The sequence below is a fragment of the Porites lutea genome, chromosome 3 (assembly GCF_958299795.1).
Source record: "Porites lutea chromosome 3, jaPorLute2.1, whole genome shotgun sequence".
NCBI lineage: Eukaryota > Metazoa > Cnidaria > Anthozoa > Scleractinia > Poritidae > Porites > Porites lutea.
Genome location: NC_133203.1, coordinates 10676127 through 10700720, shown reverse-complemented (window position 1 = coordinate 10700720; position 24594 = coordinate 10676127). Strand labels below are relative to the sequence as shown.

The 24594-nt window shown below is 39.5% G+C and overlaps 2 protein-coding genes across 2 annotated transcripts in view; both read left to right on the top strand.

Moving 5' to 3' along the window:
* The first annotated feature begins 110 nt into the window (after positions 1-110).
* Positions 111-14925, top strand: LOC140930451 (polyglutamylase complex subunit TTLL1-like). The gene is made up of 14 exons (XM_073380140.1): positions 111-425; positions 536-601; positions 2448-2590; positions 3093-3197; positions 3585-3660; positions 4835-4969; positions 5830-5938; positions 6034-6114; positions 7841-7903; positions 9178-9218; positions 9631-9676; positions 10708-10817; positions 11716-11769; positions 14302-14925. Exons 1-14 carry the CDS (start codon positions 310-312, stop codon positions 14420-14422), a joined length of 1266 nt encoding a protein of 421 aa, XP_073236241.1. The 5' UTR covers positions 111-309; the 3' UTR covers positions 14423-14925.
* A 1300-nt stretch (positions 14926-16225) lies between these two features.
* LOC140931541 (integrin alpha-8-like) overlaps positions 16226-24594 on the top strand; it is a 30585-nt gene continuing 22216 nt past the window's right edge. Inside the window, exons 1-9 of the mRNA XM_073381348.1 lie at positions 16226-16559; positions 18531-18664; positions 19360-19481; positions 20289-20442; positions 21322-21432; positions 21844-21921; positions 22889-22933; positions 23828-23871; positions 24217-24288. Of these exons, the coding sequence (XP_073237449.1) occupies positions 16393-16559; positions 18531-18664; positions 19360-19481; positions 20289-20442; positions 21322-21432; positions 21844-21921; positions 22889-22933; positions 23828-23871; positions 24217-24288 (927 nt within the window). The 5' untranslated portion in view covers positions 16226-16392. The remainder of the gene's footprint in view (positions 16560-18530; positions 18665-19359; positions 19482-20288; positions 20443-21321; positions 21433-21843; positions 21922-22888; positions 22934-23827; positions 23872-24216; positions 24289-24594) is intronic.

The window sequence follows — 24594 nt, the reverse complement described above, 5'->3', positions numbered from 1 at the left end:
AGTTGTTGTAGCCGGTGGAAGGTGGACCCCTGAGACCTAATCTTTCTTGTCCTAAGTAAAGAAAGTGAAGACGCTTGAGTCACCTTATGGGGTATAGCTGTACTCTGGAAGAATGAATGGACTTGCTCATATCTCTCATCATGTCTCCATGCCTTTTCACCCCAGTTACCCTGGACGCTTTGTGTAGCATACATAACGACTTCTTGTCATTTGGCGCTAAGAGTTTGTTTAGGATACCAGGATTTTGACAGTGAAAACTGTATAATCGTTCTCCTCGAGGTTATTTTCTCTCTTTCCACAAGGTATCTGATGTCTGTGGGACGTGTAAAGTACGTCTGCGACCAAGATAAGTCTGTTTTGGTGAACAATTTTGAGAAACGCGGGTGGGTTCCTTGTGCTGAAGATGAAGACTGGAATTTTTATTGGTAATTCGCCCTTAATCATTTTTAGTAAGCTCTGTGTGATTTAAATGAAAAAATGTAAGTTAATTTTACATTTAACTGGCACATTCAATCCTGTGTTCCTTCTTTTGTAGGGCTAGTGTGCAAACTGTAAGAGCTATTTTTAATGTGGAGACTGGATACAGACTTGGAGATGAGCAGTAAGGCATTAGTAATAGCTCATTTTACTCGTTTTAGTGTACATGTTTTTTCTCATTATTTTGAATCTCACAGAAAAGCAATGTTGCTGAATATAATAACCCTTATTATCATTCGAAGCAAATTTTTCTTTCTTTTCATTAGTCAAGAGCCCACTACATGACCTGCAAATAACTGCCTACAAATAATGGTCTGCTCATGCGCAATGCCGTCCAACTGTGTTTGGCTGCAAATAATATTCTGCTCATGCGTAAAGGAAACTGTGCTTTTCGCCTTCTTGCGATCGCTCTTGCGTGAAAATGGCAGATCGCTTCGCTTCCCAAGGATATTCATTAAAAAAACAAACTCGGTAATCGAATGATAAAACAATTAGTGAACTCGGTTATTGCAAAATATTGTGATTTGTCATTGTCTCGCAGATCAATTATTTGTCTCAGCCTTCCGCTTTGGCAAATAATTGATCTGCTCGCCACAGAGAAATCACGATATTTTGCTCAACCTCGTGTAATAATTATTAAATATTTAGAATGATTTTCATAACAATCAAAACTGTTATGATGATACACCTGCAGACATTTTGAGGTCTGGGGGAGAAGGGAAAGGGGGGGTGGGGAGACCCTTGGCTACCCTGATGCATACCTTCTTCTTATCCACTAAATAAGATCTTTCCCTGAAAGGTGTGTTTTCAAAGTTATTATAAGACAGTTGAATCCCGATAACTTGAACCATGAAAGGGAAGTTGAAAAAGGTTCAAGGTCTTCGAGTTATTGCTAATTCAAAGCAAATAACTGGAAATAAAGAAATAATTTTTTCGGGCTTCAGTACACCATTTTTTTCGGACTTGTCATGCACTTGAAACATAACTCAAGTTACCAAGGGTAAAATTGTATAGAAATGATCAGAGGGGAAACAAAAATTACTTTGGGTTAGCAGGAGGTTTGAGTTATTGGGGGTTCGAGTTACCCAAGGTAAAATTACAGTGAATGTAAATCCTGGGAAAAATGACTTTGGTTTGAGTTACTGTGAGGTTCGAGTTAGCGAGGGTTCAATTTATCAGGTGTCAACTGTACAGGCAGCCCAAACTCACAATAACATATCGGTATTGTAATGTACAAATAATGTTTTACTCCTTGACATTCGATGGCTGTAAAATGATTCAGTGACCCACAAATGTTCTTCAGGTAACTAGGCTACAACACTACCATCTGTGCTACTGATGGGAGCAACATGACTGTGGACTAAAACTCTTGCTTCTTGCCGAACTATCTGGTATTGACCCATGTGCAGTAGAAAAAATAAAATATTATAACTATATAAAAAAGTAATTGTTGTCACACCATCAAAACAATGTGACCACTGAATTTCGGTGGGTCTTTTAGATTTGAGACTATGACTTCTGGGCAAGTAGTCCACTGCCATAGTCTTTTAGTACCTGATAGGTGACACTAAGACTGTCAGACACAAAATTAAGACCACACAGCCAGGTACCCCAATACAGTCAAACCCCACTTTACAGACAGCCACTTAATATGGACACCTCATTATTATGGACAGTTTGCTTTGTCCCTAGGGAAAGAAAGCCCTTGAGTTTTCTCTAAATTCAACCCACTGAATGCGGTCATCCATTAATATGGACACTTTCTATGGCCCCCTCGGTGTCTGTATTAATTTGGTTTGACTGTATGTTTTCCTACTCCGTTTTCTCACTTTACAATCCCCAGATGAGCATAACCCAGTACACTATAACTGCAATCCCTGGATGAGTATAATCTAGTACACCACAACTGCTGTACAGTTCAACTTGGCTAGAGATAGTGACTTCTGTTCTTCTTCTGTTATAATTTATAGAGTAATCAATCATTTTCCTAACCACTATGAGCTGACAAGAAAGGATTTGATGATGAAAAATATCAAGAGATATCGCAAGGAATTAGATAAGGAGGGAAATCCTCTGGCAGAGAAAGATGAACTTGGTAGATACATTCATCTAGGTAAATATTATGTTTTTCTAATTTTATTTTATTTCCATTTTCCTACTATGGTTTTCTTCCCCATTTTTTACCAGGACTCTCAGACCAGGGATTTTGCCTGTCCACCATTGTACATGTAGCTACTTTTATAAGAAACAAACAAAAAAATGAGCCAAAAGAACTTTCCAAATGTTTAATTAATCCCTACCTGTTTATAGCAAGATTAATGAAGGGTACACAGAAATCACTGATAATGTCTGAAAATACCGCTAAATGTAGCACTGAAGGCCTTTGTAATGTTATAATATGTCATGCATTCAGTTCAGGACTACAATGTATTCAGACAGGACTTTGCTTAGACTAAAGTCTTGAGATTCAGAACTTGCTTTTTGTGCCATTTATTTGAACAGAATCTTCACAGCCTGGTTGTATTTTGAGTGTTCTGTAGATCTTTTTAGTTCCCTTTCATTGTTTGAAGATATCATACATAATGTAATGTTATATATTTCCCTTATTTTTGTAGATTTTATTCCTGTCACATTCATCCTGCCAGCAGACTATAATTTATTTGTTGAGGAATTTAGAAAAAATCCAGCCAGTACATGGATAATGAAACCAACCAATAAATGTAAGTTTTTCTGCATGTTAAGAGTGTTTTCATTTTTGCAGAGATGAAAAATTGCATGGTGATTCAGTCAGATTCCATTGTGCTCATTATCAGATCAAATTTTCAGAGAGTTATTTTTAATCAATATTTGCTACCAGTCTGCACGTATGATTTGAACTGATTTCCACACTTAATGTTTTCTTAATCAAGTCATGGATAAGTCATATAACTTTTTTGAGTCTCAGTAAAATGTGAATTTCTTAATAAAAATTAATGTAAGCTTTTGTCATGGCAAATCACACTTATTGAAATGTTACTGTGTTTTCAATAGACATTAAAACATAACTAAGGAGCTAGAAATCACAAACACTGCAACCAAATTGGTTGAAACTTCCTTTTCATTCCTAGCTCAAGGCAAAGGAATTTTTCTGATCAATAGACTGTCACAGCTGAAGAAATGGTCTAAAGACAGCAGAGGAACACCGTAAGATTTAACAATTTAATAGACTTTCATCTAAAAAGCTTTAGGCTATGTTCACCCAGTCTATACTGGATATCTTTTCGTGCTGCCATGAAAAGCTGTCTGGTAGACCATGAACACCTATGTGATATGTGACTCTCTGCTTTAGAGATTGGCGTGACACAGCTTTGCTCTGTCACAGAAATCATGCCAAAACAGTTCCAGTTTTGTGTGTCAACAGAAGCCCTATGTGGTATGGTTTTTATGGCAGGGCAAATAAAAAGCTGTCTGATATAGTGTGAACAAAGCCTTAATTTTCAGTTATAAGACAATCAAAGAATAAACATAAAGAACTGATGAACTTTGAGCACTTTAGTTGAACTTTATACTGCTTGCATGCACTTAAAATAATATCTTGGCCTTAAATTTGTGGTTAACCAGGGGGTGGTTAACTGGTTAGTGTAGTGCAGTCTGCACTTGGATGTTCTTGATGAGCAAGGCTTAGGGCAGGAGTGTTTTTTTGCCTGACGAGTCTTTATGAGTGGGTGGTCTTTTATTAATGGAGTGCGATGGAGGAGGGGGGACTTGGTGTGGTCGAATTTAAGTGACTTGGGAATGAAGTTAGCCGAGGTTATGACGTTGAGAGCTTTTAGCTTATTGGTTGTCATGTTTCTTTCTGGGTCACCTTGGATGGAGTTTTCAGCTGGCTAATTGTGGGTTGCTGTGGGTCATTTTAGTGGATCTGAGTTTTTAAATGTCAATTTATGGTAAGCTTTTCCTTAGTAAAATATTGTCTCTCACAAATATTAAGATGACTGGAAAAAATCCCAAACCTAAAGACCACAACAGACTGAGAATCTTGTTTTGGGAACTTAAAATTCAAATATTACAGGAAAAGCTTTGCTTGCTTGCTAAAAGTGCACTAAAATACCAAGCCTCAGTCTGATAATATCAAAAATGAAGCAATAGTCTACATGCTAGCGTGGTGTATTCTCAGTAGTCTTATGACTCTCTTACAATATATTGCTCAATTCTGAAATAGGACGACTCCTATACAATTTACAACTGCTTGCTCCCAGCCCAGACCTCTCCATTATTAGAGTCTAAATTCATATTAATGAGATCAACATTCACTATAACTACAGGAGATGTGTACCTTTCAATGTTTTAATGTATGTTATGATGTGATTTAATATAGCCTTGTTCATCCCAGTACAAAGGATGCCTATGTTATATCAAGATACATTGATAATCCTCTGCTCATTGGTGGCAAAAAGTTTGACCTGCGTATTTATGTCTTGGTGACATCCTATAGGCCTCTTAAGTGCTACTTGTAAGTAACACAGTTTGGTTTGTTTGAATCACAGCACTTACCACTCATCTCTGTGGTAATGTTGACATCTGCTTTAAATGGTTTCTGTTTAATAATGATTTTTATATATGTGTCTAAGTTTAAGTTTGGTGGCATGGAAACAGTATGGAAAAAATTTAATGTTTGCTGATTTTTATGTATATTTTCCTGTTTTAAGTTAATCTCTGGAAACTCTGGTGAATGGTGAAAATTGCCCTTTAGTCATTATGGAATCACCAACTACTCACAGTAGATAATAAAAATAATTTAAGTAGGATAATACATCTGTCCTATTTATTTCTTATCACTTTGGTTAAGCAAGAACAAGCATATGATCTAAATTAAAGAAAATGTGAGTAAATTAAGGTGTAATCCTCAAGTCTAAAATTTTTTCAGTCCTGCTCTTCCTCCTTAAATATTTAAAATTTTCCTGGTTGAGGCTATAAACGGAATAGGGGTGACTACCCTCCCCTACGTAATCCTGTATGCTGCTGTGTCACATCAAAGAGAGGCCAAGAGAGTGAATTGTTGCCTATTAATTTGCATTCTATGCATCAGCAATTTTCTCCTTACATAATTTTAAAATTGCTGGGTCAAAAGCCAGGGAACTTTTCTGTGATACTGTCCCTCGAGTTTTCCAGGAAAATGAATGACAGTCTATTCTAGTGTGGCTAACATTTAATGCTGTTCAGTGTTGTAACTCTCCATACCAGCTAGGTGACAGTTTCTCAAGAAAAGTGCAAATTTGTAGGACACTAATTAACAACATACCTGGCTTGCCAATAATGCTGCAGACACCACTTTTATAGCTTGTCTAATACTTGCATGGTTACATCTTTCAGGTACAAACTTGGATTTTGCAGGTTTTGCACAGTGCAGTATAATGCAAGTCTTAATGAACTAGATAACATGTTTGTGCACCTCACAAATGTGGCTATTCAAAAGTATGGGGTAAGAAAGGTTGCTGGTAAATCTTGAGTCTTGAAAGAAAGAAGATCATAATTTTGTTGCTTCTTCACTTTTGTTTTCTTCTTCTTTTTTTGTAGGAGGAGTATAATCCTATTCATGGTGGAAAGTGGACTGTTAAAAACTTACAGTTTTATCTTGAAGGAACCAGGGGAAAAGAGGCAAGTAATGTTTGAGATTTATTTACATTACCAGGTACGTGAAGGATGAAAGAAAATAATTAAAACGTGTTAGTATTCCTCTACATAAAGCCTGTGCAACAGACAAAACTAGACCTCTGGTTATGTCCATTTGACTGCGTGCAGTGCCAAAATCCTCGTTCTGAGCCTCCAGCTGTGTACCCAAATTTGAGTACCTGCCATGGTTGGCTTGCTAAAAATGCCATTACCGATTTGCCAGTCAGGTTAAAGGGAGATTTGATACACACTCCCCGGTAATTCATTGAGTCCATTGAACAAGGATCACAGCGCTGCTTTGCATACATCACTAGCGGGTGTTACCAATACCAGCTACCCTACATATGGAGTTTATTATTTACTGTGTAGGATTGTGAATGTTACACCTGGCTCCAGGTATTCAAAAGGTGGATAACACTATCTACTGGATAAGCTTCTATCCAGTGGATAGCGCAATTGGTTTCCCTACTACTTATCCACTGGATAGTGATTTATCTGGTGGATAGTGCTATCCAACGTTTGAACAACTAGGGCCAGGCTACAGGTGTATGTACACTACTATAATATCGTGCCACTGGATTATTTGTCAAAAATCACCCATCTACAGCTGTAAGGCCAGGTACAGTTCTCACATAGTTAGCAAAAAACTTTTAAGATAAGATAGACTTCGTTTGGGCACAACCTTAAACACAATAGAAACATACTTTCACTTTGGTGTGAGTTTGTCTCGTTTGTATCACATGAAGTCTTTGGGTCGGTTATGTAAATAAAGTCTAACTTAGGCCGCGGTTGAAGAAATCATTGGACCTTCAGATCTCTTCTTTAGTGGGTTAATTTAAGAAAATAGGTGCTTTTTGATTCTTATTTATTATTAAATTTTTCTCGATAAATGCTGTTTAGATGAAAGGGTGTAGCAAACTGAAAATGGTTTAGAACGCAGTTTTGTTAAACACAGGCTAAACTCCGTTTAAACAACTGGCCCAAAATTTTACAATAAACTGATAACCGTAATGATCTAGTATACACGCTCTGGGCATCTATTTCATTTTAGGGGTCCAAGAGGGGTAGCCTGTGTACAGACGTCCCCCTCTCCTCAGGAAAAATCGTCTCCTCTCCCGATTTTTCCTGAGGGAGGGGGGACGTCTGAACACAGGCTACAAGAGGGGGCGCTTTAGAGATAGGAGGCGTTTAAAACAGAGAGGCGTTTATTCTCGTACATATAACTGTAAAAAGCACAACATTCTTTCGGCAAAAATATCAGGAGAGTTAGAAAATAGCAGGATATCTAGTTTATCTATTGATACATGTACGTCTAGGCCGCCTAGAGATCCACAACGCTTCTTCAAATCTCAATGACATTGATGTCAGGATCTTCGTTCAGGGTCATTGTTTTCCATCGTTAGTCTATTCTTATCTTGAACAAGATGCGATACCCAAACCCTTGTTAATCAAGCAAGAAACTACATAAATGGAAGAATTTTGGTCCATTTTTCTAATTCCTAGTGTATTTTGAAGTAATTTTCATAGGGGGCGTCTATTAGGCATGGGGCGTTCATTAGAGAGGGGCATCTGATACAACTTAACATTGTAGAGGGAGCGTTTATTAGATAAGGGGTGTTTATTTGAGAGCGGACGTCTACTAGATCATTTACAGTAGTAAGGTAAGGTGCAAGTTTCATATTAAACACGTATTTATATATATTCTTTTTAGGTGACAGACAAGTTGTTTGATGATATAAACTGGTGCATTGTTCATTCACTGAAGGCTGTGCAGGTTAATGACTAGCATATTTGTCTTAAATAAACATTTTCACCTAGTGTGGTGGAGGTAGGAAAATCCCATGTGAAAGGTGCACAGTTGTTCTTTGGAAATAAAAGGCCAAAAGAGGCTAATGTGGGTGTGACTTAGAAGTTTTTGGCCTATGAGTTACCACTTGGAGTGCTTACTATCTGAATGGATTTTTTGGTGGATTCAATGGTTTTGGACAATTGGAACTGCACTTTTTGCTCACCAAGAAAAAAGAAAGGGATTGAGCCGTATCATTTGATCGGAAGATTCGGTTGCACTTGAAAGCAAAAGCAAAAGAAAAATCAAGTACCGACGACAAAAACTGAAATCTTTTTTAACTAGAAGGCTACAGTTGTGTTGTAAGAATTCTGTTAACATCAATGACGACAATAAACCAGCTCAGGGTCGCGTCATAAACGGTTTGGAAAACTGTATTAGTCTAACGATTCAACTTTTAAAATCCGCCATCTTGGGCACCTCTGTCTATCCGGAATAGACCTTGTCACGGTTTTCGACGCCATCTTGACGAGTAGGCAAACGTGTGAGAAATTATAGTGTTTGTATGCGAATCTAATGTCGAATAATTTCCGTAAAACCGCTGTTCTGAAAAAAATATCAATTGTAAACTAAAACTACAAAGCAAAGGATTGTCCTAAAAAAAATTGGGGGCGTATCTGTGCTTAAATTTCTCCAGAGGCCCGCTTTAGATTTTCCATATATTTGTCTGTAATTTTCCCGGAACTTTCTTACAGATAAATGTATAGAAAATTTTAAAAAGTGGTTCTAGGTCTTCTAGTGCATGTAACGCCCTCAATTTTTTTCTGGAGAATCCTTAGAAGTGAAGCTTTAGTTTACAAATCATATCTTTTTCAGAACAGCCGTTCTACAGAAATTATTCGACATTAGATTCTCATACAATCACTGTAATTTCTCACGCGTTTGCCTACTCGTCAAGATGGTGTCGAAAACCGTGACAAGGTCTATAGCCTGGTACTGCTAATTGAGGAAAAAAGGTACAGAAATTTCGGGAATTCCGGTAGAAGCGAGAAAAAGGCAGTACCTCAGATGGTTTGAACATGTTTGGTAGTGGATGAACCATTCGGGTTGAATTCTCCTCGGAATTCAGGGGAGAATTCAAACCGAACGGTTCATCCACAACCAAAAATATTCATACCATTCCTTAACATCCCAAGTGAGACCAAAATCCCAGATCCTCTTTTAGAAGTTCAAAACAGTAATATTGAATGTTCGTTCTTTAGAATGTCATAGCAAATGACAGACACTGCTTTGAATGTTATGGGTAAGTACTATACTATATTTGGGAACAAGTTTCCCATGTTTTCAAATGCATGAATAAAGATACACTAGACATAGAAAATTTGTCTACTGTCTGTAATCATGATAAGTCAAGAAATGATAGTTTATGCTGCTTTATAATGTGGTCAGGATTCACGTTTTTTTTTGGCAGAAAAAGTCCTGCGTGCCTTCTGTATCAGTCCATGCTTTCGATGTTTTCAGTGCGAACACAAAATTAATAAACAGTCGCGTGGCACCTATTCATTGCAGAGCAAATGACCAAGACGTGTGCATAGCCAAAAGTTTGCGTAGAGATTTGCAGCTTTTTGTTCTTGTTCTTCTTTTTTTCCCTTAAATTTGCCGGTGACAAAAGAACCAAAGGATGTTATCTTTTATATATCGCTTTTTGTTTGCAGATATGACATCATTATTGACGACAATCTCAAACCTTGGCTGATTGAGGTGGGCAGCTGTCTGATTGAGTGGATAGTTAATGTAACTTTAACAGTCCGGTCTATTTTATCCTTTTATTCAGTGGCTTCCCTTTATCCCTTCTCAGTTTCCTTCCTTGCAATTTTAAATCTACGTTTTGCGAAGTATTTGAGACAACGCACATAGCAGTAAAAATATTACTGCACGCAAATTTGGCTGTAAAATTCTTTAAGGAGAAAGTGGCCCGCCTTCGAAAGAGCGCTTTTGTTAAAAATCACACCTCTGATCGCTCCCCAAGACTGAACAATGCCTCGCGCTAAAGAACTTGGCACTGTGAGTACATGTCGCGAAAGACAACAGCATGCTGGCCGATTTTGTAATAACGAACTAACCACAACTGACAGTGTGTCTAACGGTTGATAGACCACGAGTAGTCCCCCATTTTTCCTCAGGGATAGTAGAGCGCGCGTGAAAATCACCCCACGCGAGAAAATGCGACACGCGGCGGGCAGAGAGAAAAATGAGGGACTAGAGAAAAAGCCCAAGCCCATTTTTCTCTCTCCTCACCGCCTGTCGCCTTTTCTCGCGTGGGGTGATTTTCATGCGCGCTCACGTTTCGCTCGCTCGACTATCCCTGAGGAAAACTGTGGGACTACTCGTAGTCTAAACGGTTGACGCTAGACACATTAGTTTCTCTTAATCAAATCCACCAATCATCTGAGAAGAGTATAAAAAACCTTGTTCTCCAATTGACATTGTTCACATCACTTCAACTTTTTTCAATACTTTCAACTCAGATTCAAAGCGTTTTGTCAGTCCTTACGCAAGGCCCCTTCGACTATGTACTGCTCCATGTCCATATATTTAACACGAAACGATTACCCTTGTCAAATTTGACAACTAAGTCCCATGAGCACTGAAGCTTTCTGAAACGTGCAACATCACTATTGACCGACATTGTACCACATTCAATACAACCAGTCATGAAAGGACACAAGCTTTGATTAGTCATTACTCATGAGTCAGTGTTAACTTACGTTTGGATTGGTGTTTGTTGTCAGGTGAACGCATCACCATCGCTAACGTCAACCACATCTGCCGACAGGATTATGAAATACAATCTCATACATGATACCCTGAGCATTGTTGTCCCCAATGGAGAGATACCAGAGTGAGTACAGTCGAATCTCCACTAACATACCCCCCCCCCCCCTCTCCCGCAAACGGACACTTAGCTGCGGTCCCTGCAAGTTTACCACTTACATTTTGTAAACACTGACAGATGGAGACTTCTCCTGTCAGTTACGAACGTCGTTTCCAGGCCGGGTCTGCACGCTACGAAAACGTCGTCGGTTTCATTCTATATTTGCACACCAGGGAGATTCTAACAAGAAAATGGTACCGTCTTGTATTAGACCAACTGTTGTCCCCTTTCCTGGCAATTATAACATGAAACGTCTTGAATGATTTGTTTTAATAATACTCAGCTAGTCGCTCTGTGCAGTTTTTATTCAGTACTTAAGTAAGTTAGTAGTGTCTGGTTATAAAGTGAAGAAAGTAATTGTTGCGGACATTTAGTTACCAGGCTTAAGTATCTGTCTTACAGAATCTTACAAATGCAATGCTTATGGCCGTTTTCACGCTAGAGATAGATTATCCGTCTCAGGCGGGTAACCCGTCTTCAAAATCCGTCAAAATTAACTGAAAAACATATAGATAATCTCAAATAGATTATTGGACCAAAATTAAACCGTTCCGTTTTCATATTACTACGGACTGTCCGTTTGACGGATAATCCGTCTGTATGTGTGTGAAAACGGCCAATGAGACAAATTGTTACGGTCACAGTTTGGTGTCCGCACACTGGAGGTGTCTGCTCCCGATTCACTTCCGACAAATTAATGCAACTAAGTGGAACTGACCTTTTGTGAAGGTTGCGTCGGAAGAAGCTTTTTAAGGCCTGTAAAGACGTACAGCCAAAGATTTCGCGGTGTTTGTAATGTTGTAGTAGTGCTGAGCAATTTGAGCGTTGGACGACTTATCGGACAACCTGCTTTTTCACATTTCAGTGTTAGATGGAATAAGTTGCCTTCAAAAGACGCTCTTGGAAGTTTCGAGGTTTTGTAAGTAAAGTAACTTGAATGTAATTTTCTCCTCTCCAAAACCTTTAAGACGGAATCCATAAGGAAATTGAGTAATTTTAATTTTCAGTGGACAAAAACCTTGTACCAGAGTATTTTAAGCCATATCGCATTCTTTTGTACGCTTTTCAAGGGCTATAAATGTAATAAGTTATATGAAATAACTCCAAAGAAAAGGTTCTTATGGGAGCCCAAGAAAATAAATTTCAAATTTCACAGGAATTGAGAAAACACGGTAAAATCGTCATGCGTAACATTTCATTTTGTGAAATTTAAAGCTTTTTCTTTTCTGGGGCTCCCATAAGAACCTTTTGTTTGGAGTTATTTCATATAACTTATTACATTTATAGCCCTCGAAAAGTGTAAAAAAAGAAATGCAATATGATTGAAATTATTCTGGTACAAGGTTTTTATCCATTGGTAATTAAAATTACTCAGTTTCCTCGTGGATTCCGTCTTAACTTTAATTAACTGGGCTGCCTCAAGGTACGCCCAGTTCGTAAATTTGGTTTCAGAATTTTTCGGTCTCTTACGATAAAAAAGTGAACACTTTTAAGAATTATCAACCCAGTAACCCAGAGAGTGTTGCCTGATCCATAAAGCATGTTTGTCCATCTTTGCAGAGTCCGTTTGAAGATTGATTTCTTTCTGTATCAACAAACGCCTTTTTAAAGTTTATCTCATAGCGTTATTGGCGGTGAGGGTAAAAGACGGAATGAGTTTGCGGAATGGCATGTGGCATGGCTTGCAGAATGACATAGTTATGCAGAATGTAATATATGCAGAATGACTCAAAGAAATAAATTAAACTGAAAATTGCGTCTTTTTTGACGCCAATCAATGCACAAGCAGCCGCTTTTTTTAAATTGCGGGGTAAACGGCTGTTTAGCAGACTAGGCTCGACTACGACGACAATAAAATAGCCGCGAAGGACTCCTTGATCATCTCTCACGGTCCATTAGCTGTTTTTGCACAGCCACAAAAATTCTACTTGCCTTTATAGTCGGGCTGCATGGCAGCACCGATACTACATCACGAAAGTCGGTCATTGAAGAAAAAAATTTTGGAAGGTCACGCTCCCTTCTTCTTTAAATTTAATTTTTTCTGCAAAAGATATTTGCACGATTAACTTCACTTTTTTATTTTTATTTGCTTCTGAAACCGTTTGAGAAGTGTTTCTTTTTCAGACGGTGGGTCGCGTGATCGTGACATGATATTCGGCAATCGAATGTATCTTGTTTTCTTGAGGCTGCGTGGTGAAGTTTCAGGCACGTGAAGCTAACAGCTGGCGGAGAAGCGCCAGCTCGAATCCTGGCAATTGAGTTTGTGTGCTTTTTCTCTTTCTCTCTTTCTTTCTTTCTTTCTTTCTTTCTTTCTTTTTCTCTTGCTCTCTTTCTTTTCTTTTCTTTTTTTCCCACCTACTTTTAGCATTTTTTCACGATCAAACGCACACACTCACACAAACAAGGGAGTAGACTTTCAAAAAGGTCTTTCGTCCGATTTAATATGGCGCGGGACGAAAAGCTCGCTAAGGACCTCGTGAGGTCGACTTGTAGCAAGTCTAACAAGGGAGGCGGAAAGGCCGAAAGTAGACAGATATATGGCAGCTTGCTTCACTCGATTTGTGGATTACAGATTAATGTTTGACTCGGGGCGTTCATTTAGTCTCGAATATGATCTGATTCGTTCACCTTATTCAGGAGCCCATAACCTTCCTGCCGTATTAAAAATCCCTAGAATTTTAGCTAGCCCGACTTCACGTTCAGCGAGCGTACTTTACCTTCTAGCGTTGCGCTAAAGATTGACCCTTGATTTGAGTTTAGCCAAGATGTACAGGTTATATAGCCCGGAAAGCCCAGACAGATTTGCGACACAGTACGTCTGCACTTATTTACGAGGCTTATTTGTTTATTTCATTTGGGACTACCGAGTATGCCATTTCAAAGAGCCTCGTTCCCAGCGTCCTCTCTCTTGCTCCTTTTCGCTTTTAACCTTGTCCGCCGTTACGCTGTTTTTCCATGTAATGAGGAGAGTTAAAACTCAATAGAAGACTGGTTGAACTTGACATGTTTTCGTACTTTAACTGCGCTTCACTGGAAAAGATACGTGAGTAAAGAACCGTTTCAGTTTATTTTAGACTGATCAAGTAATGGGTGTATCAGCTGTGTTTCAATTTTAGCCTTGCTTTGATAACAGTAACAAATGGACCGGCAAAGCGAGTGCTCCTTCAAATTGGGGCAAAAAAAGCCGCGACGGAGACGCGCACATACTTTCCTGTTTAATCTATTTCTTTGCGCCATTTTTTATAAATTAAATTCCGCATAATTATGTCATTCCGGGTGCCATGCCACATGCCATTACCCTCACCGCCTTATTGGTTAATGTGGGTCGGATCTGTTATGATGAAAAACCATCACCATAGCTGGTTAGATATTCTGTGAAAATGACTTTCGTCTGGTGGTCACCTTGTTTTCCGTAAGTGTACTTCCTTTCTATTTTGCGTTTCTCTATCAGGTATGATGAAGAGCTGGCCGGTCAAGATACAGGAGAAAGGGACTCAAGATCAAGAACGGGGCAGGTCACAACATCTCGGCCCGGTAAAGATAGTAAAACCAAACAGGCCACATGGAAATAGTATTTATCCGACTGACGTGTCAGTTTGGACAGCACTCAAGGTCAGAACTCGGACGGTGACAATCTCCTTCCCATGGCGGATAATCCCTGGGAATGGGACTGGGACGGCGAGTTCTTTCTTCATTGTTGGCGAGACAAGCTAATGTTTCTACGTTGCCGGTAGCCTGTGTACTTCCCCCTCCTCCCCGATCTTTTTTTTTTTGAGGGGAGGAGGCGGTACCTGTTTATCGATGTATCACAACGAACGTGCTGTTTTTCTGTAGCGTGTTCAAGGGCCTCAACCCACTTTTTTTTTCTCGTCTCGACTAACTGAGAGCCTTGAACTGGCAATTTTTTCCGATGAAAACGCTGCTGAACAATTTCAGTGACTGCTCAAGCTACCAAGCCTTAAATGCCATTGTGATTAATTGATTGACCTGAAAAAACTGTTAAAAACTTGTTTCACTGTGATCGTAACGGAAAGGGAGGGCACTTTCTCTGTAAATAAAAAGATTTTTGTTCATACTCTGCTGCTTTCTTTATGTTTAGTTTCCTTTATTTTAATGCAGCATTCCTTACTGACTGTTTCTATTTAGATGCTGCTAATAAGTCACCAATAACGACTGTTTCGGGTAGAAAAACAATTCAACTGTTTCCTGTCTAAGAAGATCACTTATACCATTAAATGCCCGGTTCAGATGCCGTACTTTATATGAGCCGAAACGAATTCAATTAATTACCTTCATGTGATGTACGGGGTCTGAATCAATTCGAAACGTCTCGTTAAATGTGGATCGGCAACCGGTCTTTACCTTTGGCTCAGCCGGGAATGACGGCTGTGAGCCAGTGTTGATTTTGACCCCGAACTTCACCTGAGCCGAACCAAATGCATAAATTTTTATAATCTAGTTAACCTAATTGTGCCTTTCCCCCCTTTGAATTTAGTTCGGTTGCCTTGGAATAAAGATGGCAGTGTGAATCAATTCAGCTGCCGGTCTAAATTAATTTTAGTTGGCCTTAATTCGAATTAGATTCGGCTCATGTGAAGCACGGCGTCTGAACCGGGCTTAACCGGCGTACTACAGTGCAGTCAACTCTCTTTGTAACGGACACTGTAGGAACCTCAGGTTAGTGTCCTCATTAGCGAGATTCCGTGATACAGTCAATTCTCGCCTTGCGGACACCCTGATAATACGGACAGCGACTAAATCCTAGGTAAAAATAAATTACAGACGTTTGACTGAAATAAACTCCTGCTATTACGGACTGTCGCTAATGAGGACACTAACTCGAAGTCTGTATAGTGTCCGTACGCGTAATAAAGAGAGTTGACTGTAGTGGGGACTTTATTTTTTTATCGGGGTGTCCTCAAGGCGACTGTGCGATCCAAGCCGAGTTTCTCTTGCGTGCCCGGGTTTCTTAAGGAATTTCTCCCGCTTGGGTTTCTATCCTACCCCCACGAACAAAACGGAAGTTGTTGTTCCACTAGCAGATGTTCGTTGGGAACGAAGGCGTATAAACGACGCACACCTGTTTCCCATTGGTAGAAATCAATCTTTTAAGCATGTCATTCTTAGCTTGCACCGTACGAAAATCAAGGTTAGTGAATGTACTCTCATTTGTTTGAACTGATCCCCAGTTTCTCTTGCTAGCATAGACTAGTCTACTTGTCCGTCGATTATTGGCAAGGTATAAAAATGTCGTAAGTAGCTAATTTGCTTTCGCAGCATGTGTTTTTCCCGCGCACCCCTGGTCGTCGTGGCCGAGCCCGCGATCACGCGAGTTGAAAGGGAAACCCCTGCGATCTTTCACTGTCAGGTTGTCGTAACTCTTCGCCTTTTGCTTGTCTTGGAATCCACGCTGCGGACAGAATTTCCTATTGTGTCGAAGAGGTTACTCCTTTTTAGACTATAGAAGAAAGCTACTGCCCTACTCATGATACCAACAGCAAAGAGCCAATGTAACCAGAGAAATTTTTAAGCTAAGAACAACATGAACTTTGACGTGTTATTCCGTATTGTTATGTGTTGTTTGCTTTACCCTTCGGAAACGTATGGTTTTAACCTCGATATTGAAAATGCTATCGTCTTTGATGGACCTCCGGAAAGTGGTTACTTTGGATACTCTGTGGCTCTTCATTCATGGCAAAGTAAATACTGGTAAGATCCTTTATTGTTTAACATTACTTCATTAGAACACGTGTGCGTGTTGTCAGAGATCAGTTGGTCCAGTGCGGCGTGTTTTTGCTTCGAAGGTAGAGACTTTTTGAATATCAAAATTCACGGAGAGACTGGATTTATTTTCTTAATTTTACTATTAATTTCGGCGTGAGTATAATCCCAGGTTTAGATACTAGATCTCATTCATCGTTTATCACTGATCGCAATAAGAATTAAAGATCACATATTTCCGTAATGCAATCTTTCGTTCGGATACATGATCGAGTCTGAATTTATAGTCCACAAGAGACAAACGGGGTTTGAATTCTTTGGAGAAGTGAAAATGTTTTGAAAAAGCAAGATTGTTTGTTAAAGTCATGAAAAGTTTTTTATAGCCACGTTTTCGAGCGATATCTTAAACAGCAATCCCGAATTAAACTCATGAAATGTGTTTCTCAAGATAACAGCAGTGGTATTGACACTTATTAATTTACAATTTCCTAATTTCGTGACTCAATTTGGCTCCGCCGTCTTGTCTGCAAAATGCACGGTCGCTTAGTGCTGGCATTTTATTATAAGTATTATTATTTAACTGACGGCACACTTAACGTCAATCTAGCGCAATTATTGCTAGAAGACTGAGTCAACTCATTAAACTAAAGTGTCAATATATCTTGTAAACCAAATCACTCGGTTGTCTTAATAAACAGCGCCTCTCATTAACTACCAATTTTATCATTATTGACGGTCGTTCGGAAAAAGCAATCATTTAACTTAATGTTTATTCAGATCATTTCCTGAGGTTATTTTAGAAAATTGCAATTTGTGTGCATTCATTCTTGACTAAGAAGTTCAAGCGGCTTTGTTTCTGTTATTGTAACTCCTTTTTATTTTATTCAAGTAAGCTTATATGGTAATAATATTGTTAGAGTATGACGTATTAGCATTGATTTATAACCAGGACCAGGTTGGCTAGCCTCCAGCGGCTCTAGCAACCTTGCTTCTTCTTATCACATAATTAGTTTTAAATCAGTTATTTTCTTAATAAATAAATGAGAGTTGGAGAAAATAGTAGAACCGAAAAATTTCACCTTTGGCAAACTTTTCAAAACCAAAGTAATGTTACCAGATTTGAAACTTATTGAAACCAGATGTATGGATAAACTGAGGAACACTCCACTTGCCAACACCTGGCCAAGCATTTGACGAAACGTATCCATGCAAAGTTACTAAAGTTAGCACAGAATATGCACATTTTGAAGGGGGCTGGGTGTGGGTGGGAGGGTTTGAGGATGAGGGGCGTGGGGGGTGGGGAGCCTTACTCACCTGCATTGAAGCCGCAAAAAATTTTGTAACAAACACATCAATTTATTTTCATTGTCCTTTTTATTTCATCCATTACTTACTAATGACAGACAACTGCACATTTAAAAGCAATAAAAGCAGAAAATATTCAGCAACATTAAACTTGTTAACAGACATCAAGACTATGTGAAACCCTGAACAGATGATACCATCTGAGTTCAATTTTGTACTCAGCTTTGTTTAGGCAAAGGTTCAGAATAGTGGGTTAAATTATCCTCTTCTCCAGGAGCTTCGCAAAATGTCCTTGGAGATGATGTGGTTTTTAGCACCCCCCCCCCCCACCCACTGCATGGTCCTGCATGGTACTCCTGAGCTAATAAAAGTGGAAAGTTACACAAGTTTCTTTTATAGAGCCAGAATTTAAGAAAGGGGAACTCATCCGATTGCACATACTCGGTATGTGTACGGCATATATGTCATATATGTGGTAGTGGAAGGGGACTCTCGGGTAGTACCCCTCTGGGAAGTCCTCTCCCCATTGACTCTTCTGGGTGGAGACCTCTCCTGGTCCTATGCAAGGTTGTTTGTCTAGGATAAAGGTCATTGTGAAAAATCTAAATCAGAAAGACAAAAGCTAATTTGTATTGTAAATTAATGTGTGCTCAGGGTAATAGTTGGAGCGCCTCTTAGTAATGTCACTTCTGCTTCTGGATCTGAGACATTAATAAGGTATGGAGCAGCGTACCGATGTGAATACACTGGAAATCAACAGTGCAGTGTCATCAACATTGATAACCGACGTAAGTTTTTACTTATAAAATTTCTTTCCTAGATACAATTTTAACCATTCATTTATCTTAAGTCTATCTTGACTGTCGTGTTGCTGTCCCCATTCCATCCAGTTTACCCGTCGGCGGGGCTTGGGAATTTCGCCAGGAAACGCCTTTTGAAGCTAGTCGAGCTAGTACCAAAACTGCCCAAAACCCCGCTATAGGTTGAGCTCTTCTCGGCTTTCTGTTTGGGGGCTAAAAAAAACAGCCTAATGTATTGTGTTTGGGTCGCTTATTTAAACTTAGACCGCGGTTTAGCAAATCTTTGGGCCTCCAGATATCTTCCTTAGTGAGTAATTTTAAGAAAATAAGTGTTTTTGCAGTCTACGACTTATGCTTTTTTGAAACGTTTCATGATAAATGGTGTTAAGATAAAAGCATTGGGAGAACCGAAAATGGCTTAGAACGCGGTTTTGTTAAACGCTGGCTAAACTCCGTTTACATAACTGGCCCTTTGGGTGTAAACGTGACTTTTACCTTTCGCCTTCTCTCCTCTCCTCCTCTCCTTGCATTTACTAGGCTTCGGTGCGGTGGGAAAAGTTTCGGGAAAGGCCTTTTATAGCTAAGGATCGTAGGATAGTTGGATTTAGAAAGAAGGGGCTTAGGGCCGAGCGTTAGTAGGCTGAAAAGTTATTTTGAGCCCTAGAACTTGTTTCATGTTTCAGCTGTGTGGAGAAAACAAGTGACTTTCAATGATGTACCAAACACCTGGGTAAACATGGAAGAGAAGACTGGCATGTGGCTTGGAGGAGTGGTTTATAGCACTGGAAAAGATGGCAAGGCATTGGTATGAATAATACTTTCTGCTCATGTTTTCTGTTTATGTACACATGTTTCAGTCGTAACGCCAAACCTTTTTCAACTAAAGTAGAATCTTAACTGTTCAAACCTCCCGGGGAAAAATAAAATATTTTCCAATGATCGCTAGCGAAACATTCAGAAATGAGGAAGACGATTCAGAGCAGATTGCTCTGCGTTTTATTTTTCCTAATCATCCGAGCCAACACATGGATATCTGCGGTATCTCCCTATAATAAGAAACACGTAGGCAGTACGTAAAGCTATAAAATTGTGGAAGAAACTTTAATTGGGAAATTAAGTTAGTTTTTCTTGGTTTACTTGTTGCCACACTCATGGTCTGCTGATCTCTTTTTTGATCCCTGTTCTCTTTATTACGACATGACACTACACTTACTAACTCTTCGAATAAGCATGTGCCCGTTCGACTATTGTAAGCGACCAACTACTTTGTAAACCCAATACTAAATCTTGGAAGTTTGCTTGGTTGCTTTCGAGAGTTTCGACTGTATACAGTTTGTAGTTACGGAAGTTCATTCTCCAGTCTGCAGAGAGTAGCCAATGTACAAACCACACTCCCGAGCCACTTCATCGCCGTGCCTTCTACAGTATACCTTATGACCTTTCAGACTACACCTACATGCATTACCCATCGACTGTGGTATGGAAGTGGTGACTGTGGTTCAGTTAAGTTCATCTGCTTCAGACCAGTCACAGTGAGTCGTCACACAGCCCTACCCCTACAGGCCACTTGGTTAATTTCGCATTCAAATCATTTTGGAAATTTATCTCGTAGGCCTGTGCTCCAAGGTATATTTTTCGTGGAGCTCCTGTGACAGGAAATGCGGGCGGTGACGTTCATTATAGTTGGCTTCTCGGACGGTGTAATCTTCTTAATCAAGACCTTTCAGGAGTGTCTCATAATGGGGTTGTCGATCCCTGTTCGACAGGTACGGAATAAATAGTAAGTCACAATTAGTATCCAACGTAACAAGGAGTATCGTCAGGGTTAAGTTATTAGGTTAGTAGTGACGTAACAGAAAGGGAATCAGTGACGTTATGAATCTTACACCCCTCTTGCCATCTCAATAATTCGATCTCAACGATAAACTTCCTCTGTCAAAGGTGACAGGCGGGTGAAATTTCACTGAAGCTCAGTGCAAAATGTTTCTTTTCACTGTGATTTTGGCCAAACTAGAGAGGTGACTTAGCTCCTTTAAGCTCCCTAAATTGACCTGCACGTGCAATGCTCAGATAGCCTGTTGGTTTTTTTAAGGAACATGCTGTTGTCGTCGTCTTCTTATCAGAGAACTTTAAATTCGAGAACGAGAGCGACTTCGGGACGAGATTTGACCTAAAGTTTTTTCGCTGATTCTCAAAAATTGACATTCCGGAAAGCTTCATTGTACTTTTTTTTCTCCAAAAAATTAGCACTGTTATCTTTATTGAAGGAGGTTAAGCCCTCTCCTGGTCGCAAAATAATAAAACCTCCAACATTAGAAAACTTTTTTCCGCCAACACGACATTATTGCTGATACAAAACTCGTAGTAGAAGGAAAACGACTATCACATTTTCCCGCCAAAATTTCGCTGGTTCATGCGCGAGCACTGCTTAGAACCGAGAAAATCTCGCACTCGTAGTCGTCCTCGTCTTAGAATCTAAAGCTCTCTAATACCATATCAACTTGACGATACACAACTCACTTGATTTCGAACCGTTATTCACTGTCACCAACAGTCTTTAAAGACTCACCCCTTGACGCGGTGAGTCTTGAGTTTAAACCATTGAGAACTTGGAATATTAGACAGTTCCATATATTATTTTCCAGAGCGAAAAGGCAATAATTACTATGGTTATTGCACAGCTGGTTTGAGTGCTGAGTACTCAGTGGATGGATATGATGTGATTATGGGAGTAGTTGGAGCGAAGAGAGGGAAAGGTGAGGCTCTCTATAATAACCAGTGTACCAAATGATTCACAGGAGGGCATATTAGGAGATTACTGCATTTGTATGATCTTCCTGTCCTTTGGGAACCCTTCAACCCCATTTTTCGTTTTCAGAAAGTGTTGATTTGTTCTGCACCTGACCGTTCCAGGTTTTTTCCCGTTCATAAAGTGCCGGTGTAAGGAGGCGGGAGATTTTATCATCACTGGAAGGACTTCCTATACATGCCTGTATCGTTAATTGGACGTTAATTGATACAACATCGGAGCAACGGTAGATGCCTGTGGGAAAACAAAATGTAAAAGCAAAGAAATCTATTTGAAAGCAGGTTATCGAAGTTCCACTGTGCTTATGATATGCTATTATTGTTGGTAAATTGTTTTCTATGATTGAAATTGTGTCTAGGCGGACTCATGCTGTACAGCGATAGAGGCAAGACTGTTAAGTCCGGACTAAGTGAACTCGCGATAGGAGACTACATGGGTACGTCATTATTTACCAGCACTGAGATCAGCTAACAACTTTATGTGTAACAGTGATGCAATTAAACGTGAAATCATGATAACGGACACTTCTGTAATTCTCTCCTTGTCGCGGTTAAAGATACCCTCACCCCTTTCTTCCAAACCCGCTCAACGTGGATGGTGCTAGACGTTTCCTACACAGAATTTCGGGAAAACCATGGCCATGTCATCAATTTTACGTGTGTGAGACTTTGCGGGGCTTCAACGGTAAAAGAGCTCATCAGCTGAGAGAGAAACGCTGTAGACTGAAAGGAAGCGACTAAGATTCAAAACTCACGACTTCAGTAATAATGATGACAAATTTTTCACCATTTCCTTAGTAGCAAGGAGTAAGGACAAGGGAAAAATAGTTTGAGATTTCTGCGTTATTGAGCAAGGGTGAGGTTAAGACGGCTGGATATTGGCCTAGGGGTTTTTATGCGTTTTCTAATGGACCAAGAAGAGGTCGAAGTTAGTAAAGTCAGTCAGTGAAAGAACAACAGACCAATATCCTGCCATGTTGACCGAACAAGCTCGGTCAATAAAAGATTTATTGTATGGCCAAAAAAGAACTTTTTTGCGGGACCGACGCGTGAAATCCCGAACGGGCGAGATAGTATAGGTCCATCTTGTGTGCTCGGGTAGCCAATCAGAACACAGGATTCGCTTTGCCTTTTTCTACAACTCAATCATGTGACAAAATCCAATCATGTGACAAATATGGTATCGTACTATTTAGACGTGGGCTTGACCAAAATGGTTACGTGTATAAATCCTTGGCTGTGATTGGTTAGGTCCAAAATAACGGCTATTACTACCTAGAATGAGGCATATATGATATTCTTTGCCAGGCTACAAAGTTCATCTCACTATATTATCTATTGAGGCGATTTTTCCCTCTGTTACTTATATATATATATTTTTCTTTTTGTGTTGTTTTACTTCAGGTTATTCCGTGACCAGTGGACATTTTACTCAAAGAAAACGAATAGGTTCGCAAACCTTGTTTAAACTGACCATCGATGGAAATTATCTTTCCGTGTGATCCCGTTAACCGCTGCTTAAAAATAAATTTATTCAAAGCAATCGAAACAGGCTTTGAATAAAATAAAAAGCATTCGTCAAAATGGACTTCAGAGTTTTCATCTTTCTTTAGGTGTTCCTGACTCAACTCATTTGAGAACTGAACTGAGAAAGTAGCTCTTTATTTTTTAAGAAGAATTGTCAGTGATTTTGATTTCTTATTACTTTTTCAACTAGGCGCAGTAGAAGCATGGGTCTTAGTGGGAGCCCAAGTGAGCGCGATGCGTACGATCGGGGGGGGGGGGGGAAGAGGGGGAGATCAACCCGCTAGCAGGCGCAGGAGCCCATAACTCCCATGCATACAGGGCCTATAACACAGTGTTTTTACGGACCAGTTTATTTTAAGACACATTTTGGGGCACTTTTTCCCCCAAAACAGAACTCCACCATGTTTATGAGCGCTTTCGAAAAGGAAAAGTAAACGTTATTTTAATTACGTACAGACCTAAAAATGAAATTTTTTGCCTTTTAAAAAAGGTCTGTAGATTTTGTTGACAAGTTTATGGAATTTAAAAGGTATTCAAAATTCGCGCCAAAATCGTTCTAAAAATAAGTTGGTCCGTGAAAACGCCGTGACCCGAGCACATGGAAGTTGCTCGCTCCAGCTTATGGGCTCCTGCAGGCGTCAGTTTTTTTAGGGTGAAGAAAGAATCTCTCCCCTTGGAGTGTGCCCCTCACCCGGCCTGTCATGATTAAGTTACCTGCTACGCAGGAGACGTCCGAGTCGTGCATCCTCGCTCGCCTGCGTTATTTCTCATGAGTCTGTGATGACGTGGAAACGTTCGCCTCGTTTTTTTTTCCAGAATACATTGGTGGAGCCCCAAGAGCCGACGGTGTGAAAGGGAAGGTATGGAACTTTTGCTTTAATGCAATATGCCGAGTTACAGAATTCTGCTTTATTTCAATGTTCCGAATTACAGAATTTAGGCGCCGATAAAACATGTACATTCCAAGGTTGAGATTTTGCCGAGTTGTACCGAAATGGAGTGGTTAAAGACGTGAATGGAGGAGAGGTTATCAAATCTGCCCTTTTTAGAATGGATAAAAGTATTGATTTTATAGAGCGTCTTTTGAACGGTACCCAGTAAATACCTTTTTTTATCCAAGTTCTTGTGCTTTTTCTGTCCACTTCCTCTTAAGTTTCATACCTGCCTACTTGCCATGTACTGATTTGTTTCCTTTTCCTCTGTAGGTTGTTATTTATCATATTTACGAAAACTATTTGTCGGTGAAATCAACGTTACCTCGACCAAAGAATATACCGGTATGTAGATGTTTTGAGTTATTTGTTTTCCTCAGTACTAAAAAGAATGGGAGTGTTTTTAATTTCTTTTGTTTCAAAGGTATTATCATGCATTGCCATTTCCCAAGACAAAGAAAACTTGAATTTAAATCAGGACGAGATAGAAAAACTGGCATGTACACCAAAACCACAATGCTAATTTGTTTTCAGAATTTCAGAATTTTCAGTTTAGTCGTCGAGAGGTCATTGGATGACATTTACATAACCATATTTTTCTTTTGTGTTGAACTATGTTTCTAAAATTTATTGTGCAATATTGCATTCAAG